Raw genomic sequence first — 17151 nt, 5'->3', positions numbered from 1 at the left:
AATTCTAATTTATGAATCCTCACTTCACAAGTAGTTTCCAAAGCATAGTCGCTGCTTCCCTTAAAAGGCAGCCACAAAAAAAATAAATAAATAAAAATAAAAAAAATAAAAGGCAGCCACAACGCGAACAGCGCAGGCTGGTTTCGGTAGGGTACTTGCGCCATGGGCTTTCACTAACACAAACACTGAAATTACACCCTACTGTCCAGACTCTTACCGTGTAAAGCATGATTTTCTTATTTTTTTTTTTAGAATTTTTTTTTTAATTTTTATTTATTTATGATAGTCACACACACAGAGAGAGAGAGAGGCAGAGACACAGGCAGAGGGAGAAGCAGGCTCCATACACCGGGAGCCCGACGTGGGATTCGATCCTGTAGACCCGGGATCGCGCCCTGGGCCAAAGGCAGGCGCTAAACCGCTGCGCCACCCAGGGATCCCCTGATTTTCTTATTTTAAAGATTTTATTTATTCTTGAGAGACACAGGCAGAGGGAGAAGCAGGCTCCATGCGGGGAGCCCGATGCGGGCCTCGATTCTCGGTCTCCAGGATCAAGCCCTGAGCTGAAGGCGGCGCTAAACCGCTGAGCCACCTGGGCTGCCCCTAAAGCATTATTTCTTAACGTGAGGGCTGGGACTACTAGAATGAATAGTATCTGTTTACCTAAAAGGAGGCCAAAAAAAGAAAAAGAAAAAAAAAATAGTATCGCTCTTCCGAGGAGTGCAATCGACTAGCTTCAGCACCGGTCTAAACCGTGTATTCCAAAAGTAAAATAGCGGAGGATTAACCTAAGTCACCGCTGCCTTGCAATAATGTGACCACGATCCGTGGAACCCGGTATTATTTAGTGTCTCCTATATCCCTGCATTCGTTGAAAAGGGGAAATGAAAAGTCACTGTACGTAGTACCGCCGCGCGGCTTCAGTGCCGAGCGCGCAGAGGCGGCTCCGTCGTCAGCTTCCCTTCGGGTGTCAAACATGCCTGGACGCGGCGGACGGGAAGGGCCGCAGAGCTCGGGACGACGGGTCCCGCCAGGCCGACGCGCCGCGTTCCCAGCTCTTACCCTTATTTAGACCTCGTCCCACCTCCACCCGCGAACACTCGGACGGGTCACCCGTTACCGGAAGTGACTGCGGCCGCTCCTGACCCGGAATCGCATTGTGGCCCCGCCCCCGCCGCCAGGCTTCCTCCTGCAACAGGCGTGGGTCACGCTCTCGCTCGCTCTCTTTCCGCCGCCATCTTGGTTCCGCGTTCCGCGCACAGTAAGTCCTGTCTTCGCCGCTACTCTCTATCCGCAGCCATCCGCCTTTCTTGCGGACTAAGCCGGCCCGCGGCCTGAGAGCTAAGGGCAGCCGGAGGCTCTGCAGGATGACTGGGTCCCCGCTCGGCCCAGGGAAGTGTGGCCTTGGGGCCTCCGGACAAAATGGGGTCTGCGGTTGACGTCCTGGCAAAAGCAGGGCAGGGGGTCCGCGCGCCGGACCCGCAGGCCGAGGCCGGGGAGAGGAGAGCCGCTGCGGTGTTGGGGGCGGAAGCGGAGCGCGTCTGCGGCTGGGGCCGGCCTCACGAGACCTAAAGGAGGTTAAGGGGGTCACAGCCTGGGAACAGCCCCCCCGCGCACACGCACACGCCGTTAATTGTGGCAAGCGAGTGCGGGGACCTAAGGCGCGCGATGTCGGCCACCGGGCGTCCCGGCGGCGTGAGCGGCGGAGGGGAGGTGCTGCAGGGCAGCGTCCGAGGAGCCTCTGCCTCGGCCCGAGAACGCGGTGGCGGCTGTCGCCTTTGTGGCATGTGGAGTGCGGTGTGAAAGGAACTCCCGGGCGCTAGCAGGCTGTGCCCTGCGGAGTGAAGAGAGGTAGAGGAAGGTGATCCGCTGGATCCGGGATCGGAGGCTCGCGGCTTCTTGTTTACGTATTCCTGGCTGCTGTGGGGAAGATTGTCCCCAAACACCCTGATGGTTTTGTTTGTTTGTTTTTTCTTAACAGCCCTTCGCAGAGTTTTTAAAGGATATTTGACTCTGGGTTGGGTAGCAGAACGGATCCCAGTCAATTCAGGCCTCCTTTTTATTCCCTTCAGAAATGCCTGGTGAAGCCACAGAAACCGTCCCTGCTACAGAGCAGGAGTTGCCACAGCCCCAGGCTGAGACAGGTAGGTTCCCCCCCCCCCTTACTGTGCATTAAAATGTACGATTGACCCTAAGAGCATTCGGTGGGTAAAACGAGGTCTTTGAGGGTTAACTCCTTGACGATGGCTGTAGCTTTACCAGGGAGGAGAATCCATGGTATTAACTGCTGTCCTGGAGGGACGTAATTAGGGAATGGAATATAAACCGTATATTTAAGATCCAGGAGCATTAAAAGCCCCCTGGCCTGCTTTGTAGTGTATGACAACTGCCTCACAGACTGTTCTGCAGAACCAACCCTCAACCCACAGAGAAAAACCGAGCGGGGAAGGGGCTTGGTGATTCTTACTTATTGGAACTGGATGACACACTTGCAGGCCAAGGAGACCTGAGCTTTTGTGAAGTTCCAGCCAGCAAGTTGCATCAAGGTTTTAGATGGCAGAGTTTGGCACTGTGCCTTCATCACATGTCTGGATGAGATGTGTGCTGGAGGTAAATGTGCCCCGCTGGGCCCCCCGCCCTCCTAGGTTGGTTAACTCACTTTATGGGTTGGTGCTAAGATGTTTCTAGTGTGCTGGAATAGTGCCTGCATCAACAGCTTGCCTGGAACCCAAAATTGAAATAAGACTTTTCCTTTGCTCTTCAGCTTTGAAATTGATGGATATAAACGTAGTGTAAAGGCAAGTCTTGAATTCTGGTTAAAATACTTCTCTAGAAAACTTGAGAGGTATTGAAAAATATTTAATGATATTCTTGCTGCGTCAGTTGTGTTGAAATAAGGAAATCTTCAGGCTGTAACTTCCATACTCATTTTTTCTTAATGCAAAATTTTTTTTAAACTCCACCTGTCACTTAAGGGCAATTTCTTTCTTCTTCTGGAATTAAAATAGAGTTGTTTATAGTTGAAAGCATTGAGGTTCTCTCTCCCCACCTGTCTGATTTTAGCAGCTGAAGGGATTAATACAGCTGCTAGAAAAGAAAGGGAGGGGGCCTCTAAGCTAGTGAACAAGCTATATGACATCCTTGAAGTTCAAGGGACTTAACAGAAGGAGAAAATAAAGGACTGGTCTCTAAAGATCCTGTAATTCAGTGCTAACCAGAGCCTTATTGAACAATTTGGCTTTACAAATGTGGAGACTGAAATTCAGATGAATGTAGAATAATCTGGTTTCAAGCCTCAAAACAAATGCTATTTGCTTTTGAAGTCATTCTTAGTGCTGTTAAGTTTGTTTCTGAATAGTTTGAGCTTGCACAATAGGTTTTGTAATACTAAGGTAGTACCAGTGGTAAAACATTGAATTTTTTCTTTCAACAAATGCGAAAACTAGCCCCGGGAATTGGTTATGGTGTCTAAAGCAAGAAAATTGGGCCTTATCCTATTTTGAACTCTAGTCAGAAGAAACATTCTAAGTTTCAAATTGTGATTAATATGTTTGGAGGCATTTGCACCTTAATCCTAAGACTTTGACCTACCTACTCTCCGGGAAAAACTGATTGGGCCACTTGTCTTTTCTCTCACAATTTCAGGATTACTGGTTGAATAAATTGTAAATTTTTATCATTCAGAAAATCTTTTGCTGAGCTTTACTGTAGTGTGGAACATTGGTCTATTTTGGCAGGATGACATACTTATCCAGATTAAGGGGTGGAGAGCCAATATATTCTCCACTCCAATTCCCTACTTCCAAAATAGAACCACAGTCTGGTTTAACACGTTGGGCTACGATTTCATAATAGAGTCCCTACCCTTGTGACTAAACTCTCTCCCTGGCAGTCTGATTCATCTTAAATTGATGTCTGAAGAGCTAACTATACCTAGGAGAGTGTGTAGGTAGAGATTATGAAGTACATCCCATTTGTGGTTGAGTTGGGTTTTTTTTTGTTTGCTTGCTTGCTTGTTTGTTTTAGGGGAGTAGGTAAACAGGCACAGGGAGGCAAAGTGACTTAGTATTTAATAGTTCATATAGAATTGTACGTCGACACCACCTTCCTAAAACTTTGTTCTACGAGTCAGATTTTTCTTGACCTAGTAAAAGCCTGAGCATATAAAGACTTAGGTTTGTTTGTTGTTTCATTCATATCCAACTCCCATCATCACCAGTCCCTACTTTCCTTGTTCCAGTTTTCAATATGTGGTTTCAGTTTGTCATCCTTGACAGTAGAGCAGCTATCCTAGTGGTATTCTATGGCCTGAAGAGATACTTTGGGTTTGTTCAAGGAGGGAAGGGAGGGCAAATCTGACAAAGGGTGGAAAGCATGGTATTCCCAACCCACTCCTAGGCCTGGTGCTCCCCCATTTAGAGACTAATAGGCTGCTTAGACTGTTATCTCCACCTTAAAATAGTTTGCTTCTTTTTGGTAGAACTTGGGAAATGTGGGAGATGGAGAGAGGGATGTATTCTTATTCAACCATTGAAGTATGTTTGGGGAGGTTGCTGTTGCCTGTCACCTTTGTCTAATCCTGTGTGGTGACTTTCATTCTCAGATTAAAAATTCCGTGTTTCCTATGAGGCATGTTGTACCAAATTGGGCTGCATAACTCACCTTTGTTTTTTTCCTTCCCTTTTTTATTCCCCTTTTTGCTTTTCTCCTCCAGCTGTGCTTCCTGTGTCTTCAGCCTTGAGTGTCACTGCTGCCTTAGGGCAGTCTGAATCTACCCTTCCCCCTCCTTGTTCCCTGGCCCCCCAGCAATGCCCTCTGGCAACCCCTAACCAGCCTTCCCCATTCCCTTCTCCCTCTGGTGTTGTCTCAACCCCTTTGGAAGCTCCTTTTCCCCAGTCATCCTCTGGGACAACCCTGCCTTTGGGAGTTGCCCATTCCCCCACTGACACCCCAGCTTTCCTACCCAACCTAAGAGGGCCTCCCATCTCCCCAGCTGCCTTAGCTCTGGCCTCTCCCATGATAACTCCGACAATGAAAGGTGCCCATTCCTCTTCAGCTCCCTTGGCACTGGTGGCCTTGGCTCCCCACTCAGTTCAAAAGAGTTCTGCTTATCCACTTAACCCTCTTAGTTCTCCTCCTTTGATTGCTGTGGCTGAATCTGGGTCAGTGACATCTCTGTCCCCTCCCATTGCTTTCTTAGATCCAAAGACCTGTCCTATTCAAGCTCCCTTGCAGGTAGACCCTAATCCAAAAGGCACCCCCATCCCTCCAGGTATAGTCAGTACTGTACCTTCCCATCTTGGAACTCCCTTGGCCTCTGTTCAGTCTGGAGTAGCCTCAAGTCCTCAGATGCCACCCATCACTCCTCCTCAGTTCAAAGACATCCCTGTTTCCTCAGCTCTGACTTCTCCACAAAACCCTGAAAGCCTCAGCCTAAAGGGACCCCTTAGTTCACCTGCTGTGTTATCTCTTTCAACTCAGTCTCTATCTGTGGCTCCTAGTATCCCTCCAGTTTCCCTCACTTCTCCAGGCTCTCATCTTACACCTTTACATCAGAGTTCTCTTGGTTCTCCTCTTCAGACCTTAGGTCAAACAGGCCCTAATGTTTTGTCAAATCCTAAAGTGGATGCCATTTCTGCAGATCATTCTCCCATAGGGGCCTCTTATCCTTCTCAGAGATCTGTAATTCCTCCACTGCCTTCTAGAAATGAGGTGGCTCCTGCTGCTATGGCTACTTTTCCAGTGGGGGCTTCAGCTTCCCCTCTGGCTCTTTCTGTTGACAAAGATCCCTCTGCCATCATTGACATAGCCTCCTTTTCTGGCTCAAGTGTAGATACCTCTTCTCCATTATCTCCTACAGGCTCTGTCATTCTCAAAGGCTCTCCTAATGTCACTCATCCTCAGCCTTTGGTGACCCAAATTCCTCCTCCAGGGAGTCCAAGCTTGAAAGAAACTTCTGTTTGTTCTGTTGCAACCACCCCATTTGTTATGACTAACCTCTCTAAAATTTCTGCAGCACCTACTACCTTTGAAGTGACTACTTGTGTGTCTCCTCCAACTTCATCAGGTCCCATAAGTAATAAGGACTCAGCTTCCCATGCTTCCTTGGTTATGGCTCCTGTGGCTCCCAAAGAATTTTCTATTCCTCAAGTGACCCCTCTGGGAATACCAGTCTCTCCTCTGTCAGCCCCTGAGAACCCCAAAAGTCTCCCTGCATCAGCCTTGGTAAAGTTACCAACACAAAAAGATCTCCAAACTGTACCTCTCTCTGCTGTTGGAACCCCTGCTTCACCAGCCCAGGCAGGACTTCCTACCAAGAAAGACTCTACTCTAATACCACTGGCCCTGGCAACCCCTAAAAATCTCCCCACTCCCCAAAGTATATCATCATCTCTGGAGAGAACTCTTTCTCCTGAAGCCACCTTAGCAAAGAGAAACCTTGTAGAGCCTCTCTCTGTAGTTACACAAGCCAGTACTGCTCCCTCTCCTCTGGATGTTAATTCTCCAACCTCTGTAATCAAGACAGATCCTTGTTCAAGCACAGACTCCTCTAGTCTGCTTCTCAAAAGTTCTCTCACTACCCCAGCCGTAGCTACATTTCCTTTGGAACATGATGCAGCTGTTGGGGTGGTCCCTACAATTACCAAAGATGCCTCCACTCCTGCCGCTAAAGCCAGCCCTAATCTAGGAGATGTCTCTTTAGCTCATAAAAGCCATCCAGATAAGAAGGGTAGTTTCACTCTTTCTGTTTTACCTTTGGTTCCTCCAGCGTCGGAAAGTTGCCCTGTGGCTTCAGCTGTGACTTTATCCTCCCAGAATGTTTCTGCTTTTCCAGCTGCCATGGCACTAGCCCCTGAAATTCTCAAGTCTGAGCCCTTTCCCTCTCTTCCTCATGGTACAAAGAAAGTTCATGGTATTTCTCATACCTCAGCATTGGCACCTGTGGCTTCCTCTCCTGAAAGGCACCCAACTAAGGACTCTGGTCTTTCTGTTAATGCATCTTCTCAAGGAACTTACTTAGGTGACTCCTCATCTCCTTTAGGGACTAAGGTGTCTCCTCAAACTAAAAGACGTCCAACCAAGAAGGGTTCAGCTCCTACTACCTTAACTCTTTCTCCTTCTCTTTCTAAAAGTGTTCCTGCTATCCCTGATACTCCTGCTGGAAATCACTCATCATCCCCTGTTTCTCCGGTTGAAGCTTCCTTTCTTCCAGAGGCCAGTCTTTCCCTTCAAGCCCCTAAAGGGTCACTGGCCAAGAAGCATTCACCCACTCCATCCCCTAGAGAGAACTCAGATACCCCATCTCCCAAAGAGGCCTCCATTCCTCCAGCTGTGGTTCCTTCCTCCCCCAAAGGAGCCCCAGCAACCTCATCCCCCAAAAAGGCCCAAGCGGCTCCAGCCCCCAAAAGAGGCCCAGCTACTTCATCTCCCAAAGGGACCCCTACTGCCCCAGCAGTGACTCCTCCCTCCCCCAAAGAGTCCCAAGCAACTCTAGCCCCCAGACAAGCCACAACTCCTCCATCTCCCAAAGGGGGGCCAGCAAGCCCATCCCCTAAAGAGACCTCCACTCCCTCAGCTGTGGTTCCTTCTTCCCCCAAAGAGTCTCAAGCAACTCTAGCCCCCAAAAGAACCCCAGCTAACCCACCTCCCAAAGGGACCTCCACTGCCCCAGCTGTAGCTTCTCCTTGCCCCAAAGGGGGCCCCACAGCCCCATCCCCAGAAAAGACCTCCACTCCCTCAGCTGTGACTCCTTCCTCCCCCAAAGAATCTCCAGATACCCAGTCTCCCAGAGGGGCCCCCACTGCTCTAGCTGTGGCTCCGCCTTCCCACAAAGGTGGTCTAGCAACCCCATCCCCAAAAGAGACCTCCACTCCCTCGATTGTGGCTCCTTCCTCGCCCAAAGACTCTCAAGCAACTCCAGCCCCAAAAAGAACCCCAGCTAACCCACCTCCCAAAGGGACCTCCACTCCCTCAATTGTGGCTCCTTCATCCCCCAAAGAGTCTCCAGCAACTCCAGCCCCAAAAAGAACCCCAGCTATTCCACCTCCCAAAGAGGCCCCCACTGCCCCAGCTGTGGGTCCTCCTTCCCCCAAAGGAGGCCCAGCAACCCCACCCCCTAAAGAGACCTCTACTCCCTCAAGTGTGGCTCCTTCCTCCCCCCAAAAGTCTCCAGCTACCCATCCTCCCAGTGGGGCCACCACGCCTCAAGCTGTACCTCCTTCCTCCCCCAAAGAGTCTCAAGCAACTCCAGCCTCCAAAAAAACCCCAGCTACCCCACCTCCCAAAGGGGGCCCAGCAACTCCATCCCTTAAAGAGATTTCCACTCCCCCAGCTATGACTCCTTCCTCCCCCAAAAAATCCCCAACTACCCAGTCTCCCAAAGGGGCTCCCACCCCCCAAACTGTGGCTCCTCCCTCCTCCAAAGAGTCCCAAACAATTCCAGACCCCCAAAGAGCCCCAGCTACTCCACCTCCCAAAGGGGGCCCAGCAACCCCATCCCCTAAAGAGACCTCTACTTCCCAGGCTATGGCTCCTTCCTCTCCCAAAGAGTCCCAAACAACTCCAGCCCCCAAAAGAGCCCCACCTAACCCACCTGTCAAAGGGGCCTCCATTGCCCCAGCTGTGGCTCCTCCCTCCCCCAAAAAGCCCCAAGCAACTCCAGCCCCCAAAAGAACACCAGCAGCTCCATCTCCCAAAGGGGGACAAGCAACCTCATCCCCTAAAGAGACCACCATTCCTCCAGCTGTAGCTCCTCCCTCCCCCAAAGAGTCTCAGGCAACTCCAGCCTCCAAAAAAGCCCCAGTTACTCCACCTCCCAAAGGGGCCCCCACTGCCCCAGCTGTGGCTCCTCCTCCCAAAGGGGGCTCAGCAGCCCCATCCCCTAAAGAGATATCCACCCCTTCATCAGTAGCTCCTTCCTCCCCCAAAGAGTCTCCAGCTAACCAACCTCCCAAAGGGGCCCCCATTCCCCCAGCAATGACTCCTTCAAAAAATGCCCCAGCTACTCCACCTCCCAAAGGGGCCCCCACTGCCCCAGCTGTGGCTCCTCCTTCTCCCAAAGGGGGTTCGGCAGCCCCATCCCCTAAAGAGACATCCACCCCTTCATCAGTAGCTCCTTCCTCCCCCAAAGAGTCTCCAGCTAACCAACCTCCCAAAGGGGCCCCCATTCCCCCAGCAATGACTCCTTCAAAAAATGCCCCAGCTACTCCACCTCCCAAAGGGGTTCCCCCTCCCTCAACTGTGGCTCTTTCCTCCCACAAAGAGTCTCTGGCAACTCCAGCCCCCAAAGGGGCCCCAGCAACCCCATCTCCCAAGGGGGCCTCCATTCCCCCAGCTATGACTCCATCCTCTAAAGGAACCCCATCCTCCAAAGGTGCCTCAGCAACTCCATCCCCCAAGAGAGCCCCAGCTACCCCATCCAAAGGTGCCCCCACTTCCTCATCTGAGATTCCTCCCTCACCCAAAGAGGCCCCTATGTCTCCAGTTTCAGTCACATGTCCCTTGGGGTCCGTTGCCCCTCAGGCTTCTAAAGGCCTACCAGTAAAGAAAGGCTCTACAGCTCCCTCTGAGAAAGGTCTCCTGGCCAAGAAGAATTCTGCTTCACCTGTGTGCCCAGATCCCTCAGCTAAGAATGGTACTAAAGGACCCCTTTCTACAGAGACCGTTTCTGCTCAGAAAGTCTCTTCAAAGACTCCCAAAACCCTCCCTGTTTCTCCGTTAAAAAGCAAAGATTCTTTTCATTCCCCAAAAAGCCCTTTGGCTCTTCCTCCTGAGTCTCTGATGTCTCCTCCTCTAGCAACAGTTTCCTCTGAGAAAGTCCTTTCCAAAGCTGGATCAGCACCTGTCTCTCCAGCACCCACCCCATCAGTCTCTCTGCCTCTCGCTCCCTCCCCAGTCCCCCCTCTGCTTCCTAAACAGCAATTTCTGCCGTCCTCACCTGGGCTGGTGCTGGAATCACCCTGTAAGCCCTCAGCCCCTGCTGATGAGGATGAGCTGCCGCCTCTGATTCCCCCGGAACCAATCTCGGGGGGAGTGCCTTTCCAGTCGGTCCTCGTCAACATGCCCACCCCCAAACCTGCTGGGATCCCTGCCCCAACCCCCTCTGCCAAGCAGCCTGTTCTGAAGAACAACAAGGGTATTTGCCTTGGTTTGCTGTGTGCATGGTGTGTCGCCCACACCCCTCCTGGGGCTACCCACCAATACTAACCCTAGGATGCGCCGCTTTCTCCAGTATATCTGCTTGTGTTTGGACATAGAACATAGAGTGATAATTTTAAATGCAAAAGCTCTAGGAATGTGTAATAATCTTGGTTTTCATCACCTCAGATAGTCTGTTTTGTATCATCATCTATAATACAGTCCAAGCTAACTACGAATCTGCCATCTTTTCTACCTGAATGATCTGACATTGAAAACCAAGACCTATTAGGCCTTTTAATTTGCTCTAATCTCTACCACATAACTAACCTTGTCCCTGGGCCTGGGATTTGCTAAAATGTTGGGAAATATGGAAGTACTTGAATTTCTTTTCACATCTTCGATTTAGTAATGACCAGTGCCCAAGGGACTTCCTTTTCAAGACTTTTTTCCTAGCCTGAGAATGGTGCAGGTGTATGCTTTTTTTCTCTCAGTAGTCTTTATTGATGCTTGGCCTTGTGATTGAGGTAAATGTAAAATATGTAAATTATATTTGGAAGAAATGGGAGAGGTCACAGGATAGGCTCTAACAGAGGTGACTGTTAGAATTGTAGGTTGGCAATCATTGAAAATCATCAAGTTATATTGATGAAACCAAATTGCTAGGGTAAGTAGTTTGAAAGTAAAGCTGAATGTGTGTACACAACTGCTTCTGGCCTTCCCCAAACCAATATAAAGGATGAAGGGAAAGTGTCCTCCCTGGTCTACTTCCACAATGTAATCTTATTTATCTGGAGATACCTTGTCTGCTAGAACCTTTGGGGGGTGGTTGAGCTGTTGGGTAGAATTTGGAGTTATATAGGTCATTGGTGTTGGCGTGTGCCAAGTGAAGACCTTGAGAGAAAGGAAGCAGTTACAGTTGATAAACTGCTTGGCTGTAACTAGTTATCACCTCTTATTTCTGGGGCTGGGTCTTTAATGGATGTGTACACACTAGTTTAGCTAAGTTGGAGGCTGTCAGGCTGGCTTCACACAAGTCGGTTGGTTTACATTTAACTTTGTGAGGTCTAGCATAAGCCAGTGACCTTTAATCCAGGCAGGCTGTGGTGAGGTGCCTCCTTATAATCTATTATAAAATAATAAAAGTTATTTGTCATCTCAGGGTCTGGAACAGAATCTGACAGTGATGAATCAGTACCAGAGCTTGAGGAACAGGATTCCACACAAGCAACCACACAACAAGCCCAGGTGGGTATTCTCTTACTTGCTGGTCAAAGTACTTGAGTCAAGGAAGCATTGGAAAACGAGGGTTGAGAGCTGACTTAAATATTAGGAAATGTGAACCTTAATAAACGGAAAACCTCATGGGGATTCTGTTATCCAGGCCTTATATTCCAGTTTACTCATAGCTGTTTTATCTTAGCTGGCAGCAGCAGCTGAAATCGATGAAGAACCAGTCAGTAAAGCAAAACAGAGCCGGAGTGAAAAGAAGGCACGAAAGGTAAGATTTTTTAAGTTACAAACGATGATTAAAAGTTATGATGAAGCAGCTTTAGAGAGGAGGAACCATAGTAGTAAAATCATACTTAAAGTGATAGAAATTACTATGGCAAAAAAAAAAAAAAAAAAAAACAGGAGTCCTGAAAACCAATTCAGTATTATATAAAGTTAGCCTAGGAAAAGGCTTTGCTTTGGATGTAGTTATTACTATGTTTTTTACTTTCTAAAGCTACTTCTCTTTTTTTTTTTTTTTTAATATTTTACTTTATTTACTCATTTATGTGAAAGCGAGAGCTCACACACGAGCAGGTGGAGGGGCAGAGGGAGAAGCAGACTCCCCACCAAGCGCAGAGCCCGAAGTAGAGCTTGATCTCATAACCCTGAGATCATGACCTGACCTGAAATCAAGAGTTGGACATGCAACCATCTGAGCCACCCAGATCCCCCTCTGAACCTGCTTCTAGAGAAGTTAAAGATCTGATGTTCTTTTCTATTCCTTAGGCTATGTCCAAACTGGGTCTTCGACAGGTTACAGGGGTTACAAGAGTCACTATCCGGAAATCTAAGAATATCCTGTTTGTCATCACAAAACCAGATGTCTACAAGAGCCCAGCTTCAGATACCTACATAGTTTTTGGGGAAGCCAAGGTAAAGAAAGTTTTCTTGGATGTGCTCTAGACCACGGTTTCTCAACCTTAGCCCTATTGATACTCCGTTGGATAATTCTTTGGTGTGGAATTTGGGATAAGGTAATTCTTTATTGTAGAAAAGCTTTCCTGAGTGTTAGAGATGTTTAGCAGCATCCTACCCAGTTGTGATAACCAAAAAAAAGATCTCAAGACATTGATGTCCCTTGGTGACAAAACCACCTCCTGGTTGTAAACCACTGCTTTATACCTAAACTGCTTTTTTTTTTTTTTAAGAGTTTGTTTGTTTGTTTGTTTGTTTGTTTATTTATGAGAGACAGAGAGAGCAGAGATGCAGGCAGAGGGAGAAGCAGGCTCCATGCAGGGAGCCCAATGTGGGCCTCGATCCCGAAACTCCAGGATCACACCCTGGGACAAAGCCAGACACTCAACCGCTGAGCCCCCCCCCCCCCCCCCCCCAACTGTCCCTAAACTACTTCTCTTTGTACAGTGATCTATAATCTTGGTGAGGGCAAGCATTTATAGCCATATAGTAAGTTACCCTGAAATGGTTTTAGAGTGAGAGTTTAGAAAAGATAAAAATGATGTATTTCATTTACTGCAGACTGATCTATTTACATAAATCTGTATTTTCTGCCCTATAGATTGAGGACTTATCTCAGCAAGCACAACTAGCAGCTGCTGAGAAATTCAAAGTTCAAGGTGAAGCTGTCTCAAACATTCAAGAAAACACACAGACTCCAACTGTACAAGAGGAGAGTGAAGAAGAAGAGGTATATAGGGAAATCTTTTATACTTTTCATCCTCTCCAGATAGTAGTATGTTTGTATTGATGAGTGGATTCTGTATTGCTTTAGACTATCTAATTCAATGGAGTTCAATAGTTTCTGAATTATATTATCTAGGTTCAAGAGACTCCTGACTCCAAAGAACTACTGGAGTTGTTCTTGGCCTTCTAATTTATTGTGTATTTTTTTCCCTCTCTTAGGTTGATGAAACGGGTGTAGAGGTTAAGGACATAGAATTGGTCATGTCACAAGCAAATGTGTCAAGAGCAAAGGCAGTTCGAGCCCTGAAGAACAACAGTAATGATATTGTAAATGCTATTATGGTAAGTGTCCAAACCTTTATTCCTTGACTTCTGCCCCGACCAGTTATGGGTGACTTTATTTTCTCTGTTTAATATTAGCCAGTTAGGAAGCTTCATCCCAAAGCCTATTCTGAGTTACTTCATATTTTAATGGCCTGAATTCTCAATTTGCTTATTACTACTACTAATGATCTCTTTTCTTACAGGAATTAACAATGTAACCGTATGAAAACGAGGACTTTTTTTGGTGTTTCAAAAGAATAACTGCAGCTTGGTTTGAAATTTGTACTGTTTCTATCATTAATAAAGTTATGGCTTCTTGTTGGATGAACTCAGTGGGTGCTTGGTCTCTTCCCCCCTCCCCCCCACCCCACCTCCCAAAAAAAACATGAAGGTTCTAGAATGAAAAATCCATAATTACTCTTCAGACCTCAGCTTTAGTTGAAAAGGTTTAAAGCCACATATTCCCCACTTAAAATCTCAGTCTTTTTGACTCTTGTAAGAAGATGCTATATTAGGCTGTTAGGACTGTCTTGTCTTCAGAGAATACAACTTACATGTAAAGTTTCTCCTTTCCATTTTCTTTCCCAGGTGTTAACTGTTAGCAAATCCTGATTCTTTTTTTATTTTTTTTATTTTTTTTAAGATTTATTTATTTATTCATTCAAAGAGAGCAAAGAGAGAGGCAGAGGGAGAAGGAGGCTCCATGCAGGAAGCCCAACGTGTGGGACTCGATCCCGGGTCTCCAGGATCACACCCCGGGCTGCAGGTGGCGCTAAACCGCTGTGCCACTGGGGCTGCCCGTGACTCTTCTTTATTTGATAATCATCAGCCTCTTTTCTGGCCTACAATCTTTTTTTTTCTTTTTTCTCTTTTTTCTTTTTTCTTTTTTGTTTTGTTTTGATGATAGTCACAGAGAGAGAGAGAGAGGCAGGCTCCACGCACCGGGAGCCTGACGTGGGATTCGATCCCAGGTCTCCAGGATCGCGCCCTGGGCCAAAGGCAGGCGCCAAACAGCTGCGCCACCCAGGGATCCCTCTTTTTTCTTTTTTTTTTTTTAAGATTTTTATTTCTTTATTCATGAGAGAGAGAGGCAGAGACACAGGCAGAGGGAGAAGCAGGCTCCCTGCAGGGAGCCCGATGTGAGACTCAATCCCGATACTCCGGGATCACACCATGAGCCAAAGGCAGAGGCTCTCAGCCACTTCTTTTTGGCCCAAAATCAGGTGGCCCACAATCTTTTTGAATATATATATTGGCCTTTGAGAAGCAGTTCACACTGGTTACATCTTGATACGTAAAAGCTTGATACAGGGTTTAGAGGGAACATAATGGATGTAGATGAAAAGACTAAAAATGAAAAGGTACCTCATGAAGGGAGTTTTTGACTGTTGTATACAGTGCAAATCCTCTGCTCTCATTATACAGACATTTTAATGTACAGAATAAATTATAATTAGAGTAGCCATAATTTACGCTAAGGCAGTGAGTGGAAACCAGGTAAATTGATACATAATTAGCCAGTATATGAAAAATATACCTAATTCCATAGAAGTCCTATGAAGGGTAAAGCTTCTGAGTTTGAATTGTTAGAAAATGGTTTGGGGGAAAAGCTGAGGACTGAAATTTGGAAATAGGAAGGCTTAAAAGTAAATGTAGAGATAAGAATCCTAAAACGAGTGATAATACAACTCGAAGCAATGTTAGGATGGGAGGTTAACATGGTGGAAGGCTTTGGGGACGAAACTTACATTTATATTACTGTTCAATATTTTTTTTTAGTTTATTTATGTAAGATTCTTCACCCAGCATGGGGCTTGTATTCACAACCCTGAGGTCAAGAGTTGTATGCTCCTCTGACAGCCAGTCAGGTGCCCCTTGAATTCAGTCTTCTTGATTCCTAAGAGTAGATATTTTAACAGATGTGAGTGAAAGCTGAGGGCCAAAGAGGTTAAATGACTTCCCCCAAAGACAGCCACTGAATAGTAGTGTCTTTTCATTGGGGTAGGCTATATTTGTAAGAAGTCGTAGGCTGTACTGAAGAACCACAAATGGATATCTCGCTAAGAATGGTGACCTTCCATTTTACTGGGGTAGAAGAGTTCATTTGCTCATGAGGCTGAAGATAGGCCCCTTGGTTGCCAAATCTGACTTAGCTCTGTAATTCTCATTTCAGGAAGAAATTCAGGGATATTAACTCCTAGTTCCCTCACCTTTCCCTCTCTACAGTGTTAAACTGCCAATTCTTGGTTACTTTTAGAGAAGTATCTTGTTCAAGGCTATTACTGCCACTAGTGCTATAGTGCTTTCTTCCCATCTCAAGAACCTTGTTATCGCTACTTTTTTCTTCAACCATTATTTCCTTCCCTTCAAGCATTTTTTTTCCAACACACTTGAAATGTATCACTAACATCCTCTGTCACAGAATGATCAAATTTTTTTTTTTTTTCAAATTTTTGGTTCTTAAGTTAGGGAATATATAGTTTGTTTTAAGATTGTTTTATTTATTTATGAGAGACAGAGAGAGGCAGAGGGAGAAGCGGACTCCATGCAAGGAGCCTGTTGTGGGACTTGATCCCAGGACCCCAGGATCACGCCCTGGGCCGAAGGCAGGTGCTAAACCACTGAGCCACCCAGGGATCCCCTCTTTCCTGGTTCTTAAAATGATTAAGTCTCTGTTCAAATAGTCACCAGACCTTTTTTTTTTTTTTAAGGTTTTATTTATTTTAAAGCAGAGCAATAAAGAGCCTGAGTATGGGGTGTGGGGGGCAGAAACAGGAAGAAGAATCCCCGCTGAGCAGAGAGCCCAACTTGGGGCTTTATCTCAGAAACCTGAAATCAAGACCTGAGCCACCCAGGTGCTCCCGAAGGACCATTTAACAGTGATATATTCTTTTAAAGTTATTTACTTATTCATGAGAGACCGAGAGAGAGGCAGAGACACAGGCAGAGGGAGAAGCAGGCTCCATGCGGGGAGCCCAACCTGGGACTCGATCCTGGGATTCCGGGATCAGACCCTGAGCCAAAGGCAGACGCTCAACCGCTGAGCCACCCAGCCGTCCCAACAGTGATATTTTAAGTAACCTCTGACTTCATCTGTTAAAGGGAATAAAAACAAACTGATACTTCCAAAACATGTATAGGATTGTTAGATCCCACTGGTTATTTACTGAATGACCCTTCTGATTTATAAAGGAAAAGATGAAGAAAACAAAGTAGGCCAGTTAGCTGTATTCTCTCACCATGTTTCTCCATTAGCAGACTTTCTTCTTATTTGGGGAAATACTTCAAACGTGCAGATAGAGAACTGTGCACCTGACATCAGCTATTTTGTTGTTGTTGTTGTTGTTGTTGTTTTTTAATTTTTTTTTTCATTTATTTATGATAGTCACACACGGAAAGAGAGAGAGAGAGAGGCAGAGACATAGGCAGAGGGAGAAGCAGGCTCCATGCACCGGGAGCCTGACGTGGGATTCGATCCCCGGTCTCCAGGATCGCGCCCTGGGCCAAAGGCAGGCGCTAAACTGCTGCGCCACCCAGGGATCCCTGTTTTTTGTTTTTAAGACTTTGTTTGTTCATGAGAGACAGAGAGAGAGAAAGACACAGGTAGAGGGAGAAGCAGGCTCCATGCTGGGAGCCTAATGTGAGACCAGATCCCAGGACTCCAGGATCACACCCTGGGCCAAAGGCAGATGCTCAGCTGCTGAGCCACCCAGGCTCCTGCTATTTTGTTTTTTAGAAATTAAACATTACAGATAGGTATAGAGACCCTTGTAT

At 47.0% G+C, this 17151-nt stretch overlaps 2 protein-coding genes across 16 annotated transcripts in view; one reads left to right on the top strand and one right to left on the bottom strand.

Annotated features, from left to right (window-relative positions):
* Positions 1-1259, bottom strand: part of HSD17B6 (hydroxysteroid 17-beta dehydrogenase 6) — a 67669-nt gene extending 66410 nt beyond the window's left edge. The window contains exon 1 of one of the 2 annotated variants that reach the window (XM_035696333.2): positions 1121-1259. The gene's annotated coding sequence lies outside the window, so the exon portion shown is untranslated. The remainder of the gene's footprint in view (positions 1-1120) is intronic. The other variant, XM_025476937.3, reaches the window with a different exon arrangement.
* NACA (nascent polypeptide associated complex subunit alpha) lies at positions 1120-13705 on the top strand. Of its 14 annotated transcripts, none has more exons than XM_025476925.3 (9): positions 1120-1261; positions 1982-2144; positions 4715-10135; positions 11300-11385; positions 11561-11638; positions 12139-12285; positions 12929-13057; positions 13273-13395; positions 13581-13705. In XM_025476925.3, exons 2-9 carry the CDS (start codon positions 2075-2077, stop codon positions 13593-13595), a joined length of 6069 nt encoding a protein of 2022 aa, XP_025332710.2. In that variant the 5' UTR covers positions 1120-1261; positions 1982-2074; the 3' UTR covers positions 13596-13705. The 14 variants fall into 14 exon arrangements, with proteins under 14 accessions (XP_025332710.2, XP_035552224.1, XP_048971654.1 ...); XM_025476924.3 differs by having other exon boundaries at positions 1127-1261; positions 2073-2144; XM_025476923.3 differs by having other exon boundaries at positions 1253-1392; positions 2073-2144.
* The last annotated feature ends 3446 nt before the right edge of the window (positions 13706-17151 follow it).

The sequence above is a fragment of the Canis lupus genome, chromosome 10, assembly GCF_003254725.2.
Source record: "Canis lupus dingo isolate Sandy chromosome 10, ASM325472v2, whole genome shotgun sequence".
NCBI classification, from domain to species: domain Eukaryota; kingdom Metazoa; phylum Chordata; class Mammalia; order Carnivora; family Canidae; genus Canis; species Canis lupus.
The sequence above is the reverse complement of the archived record's forward strand: the minus strand, read 5'-3'. Positions and strand labels throughout refer to the sequence as shown.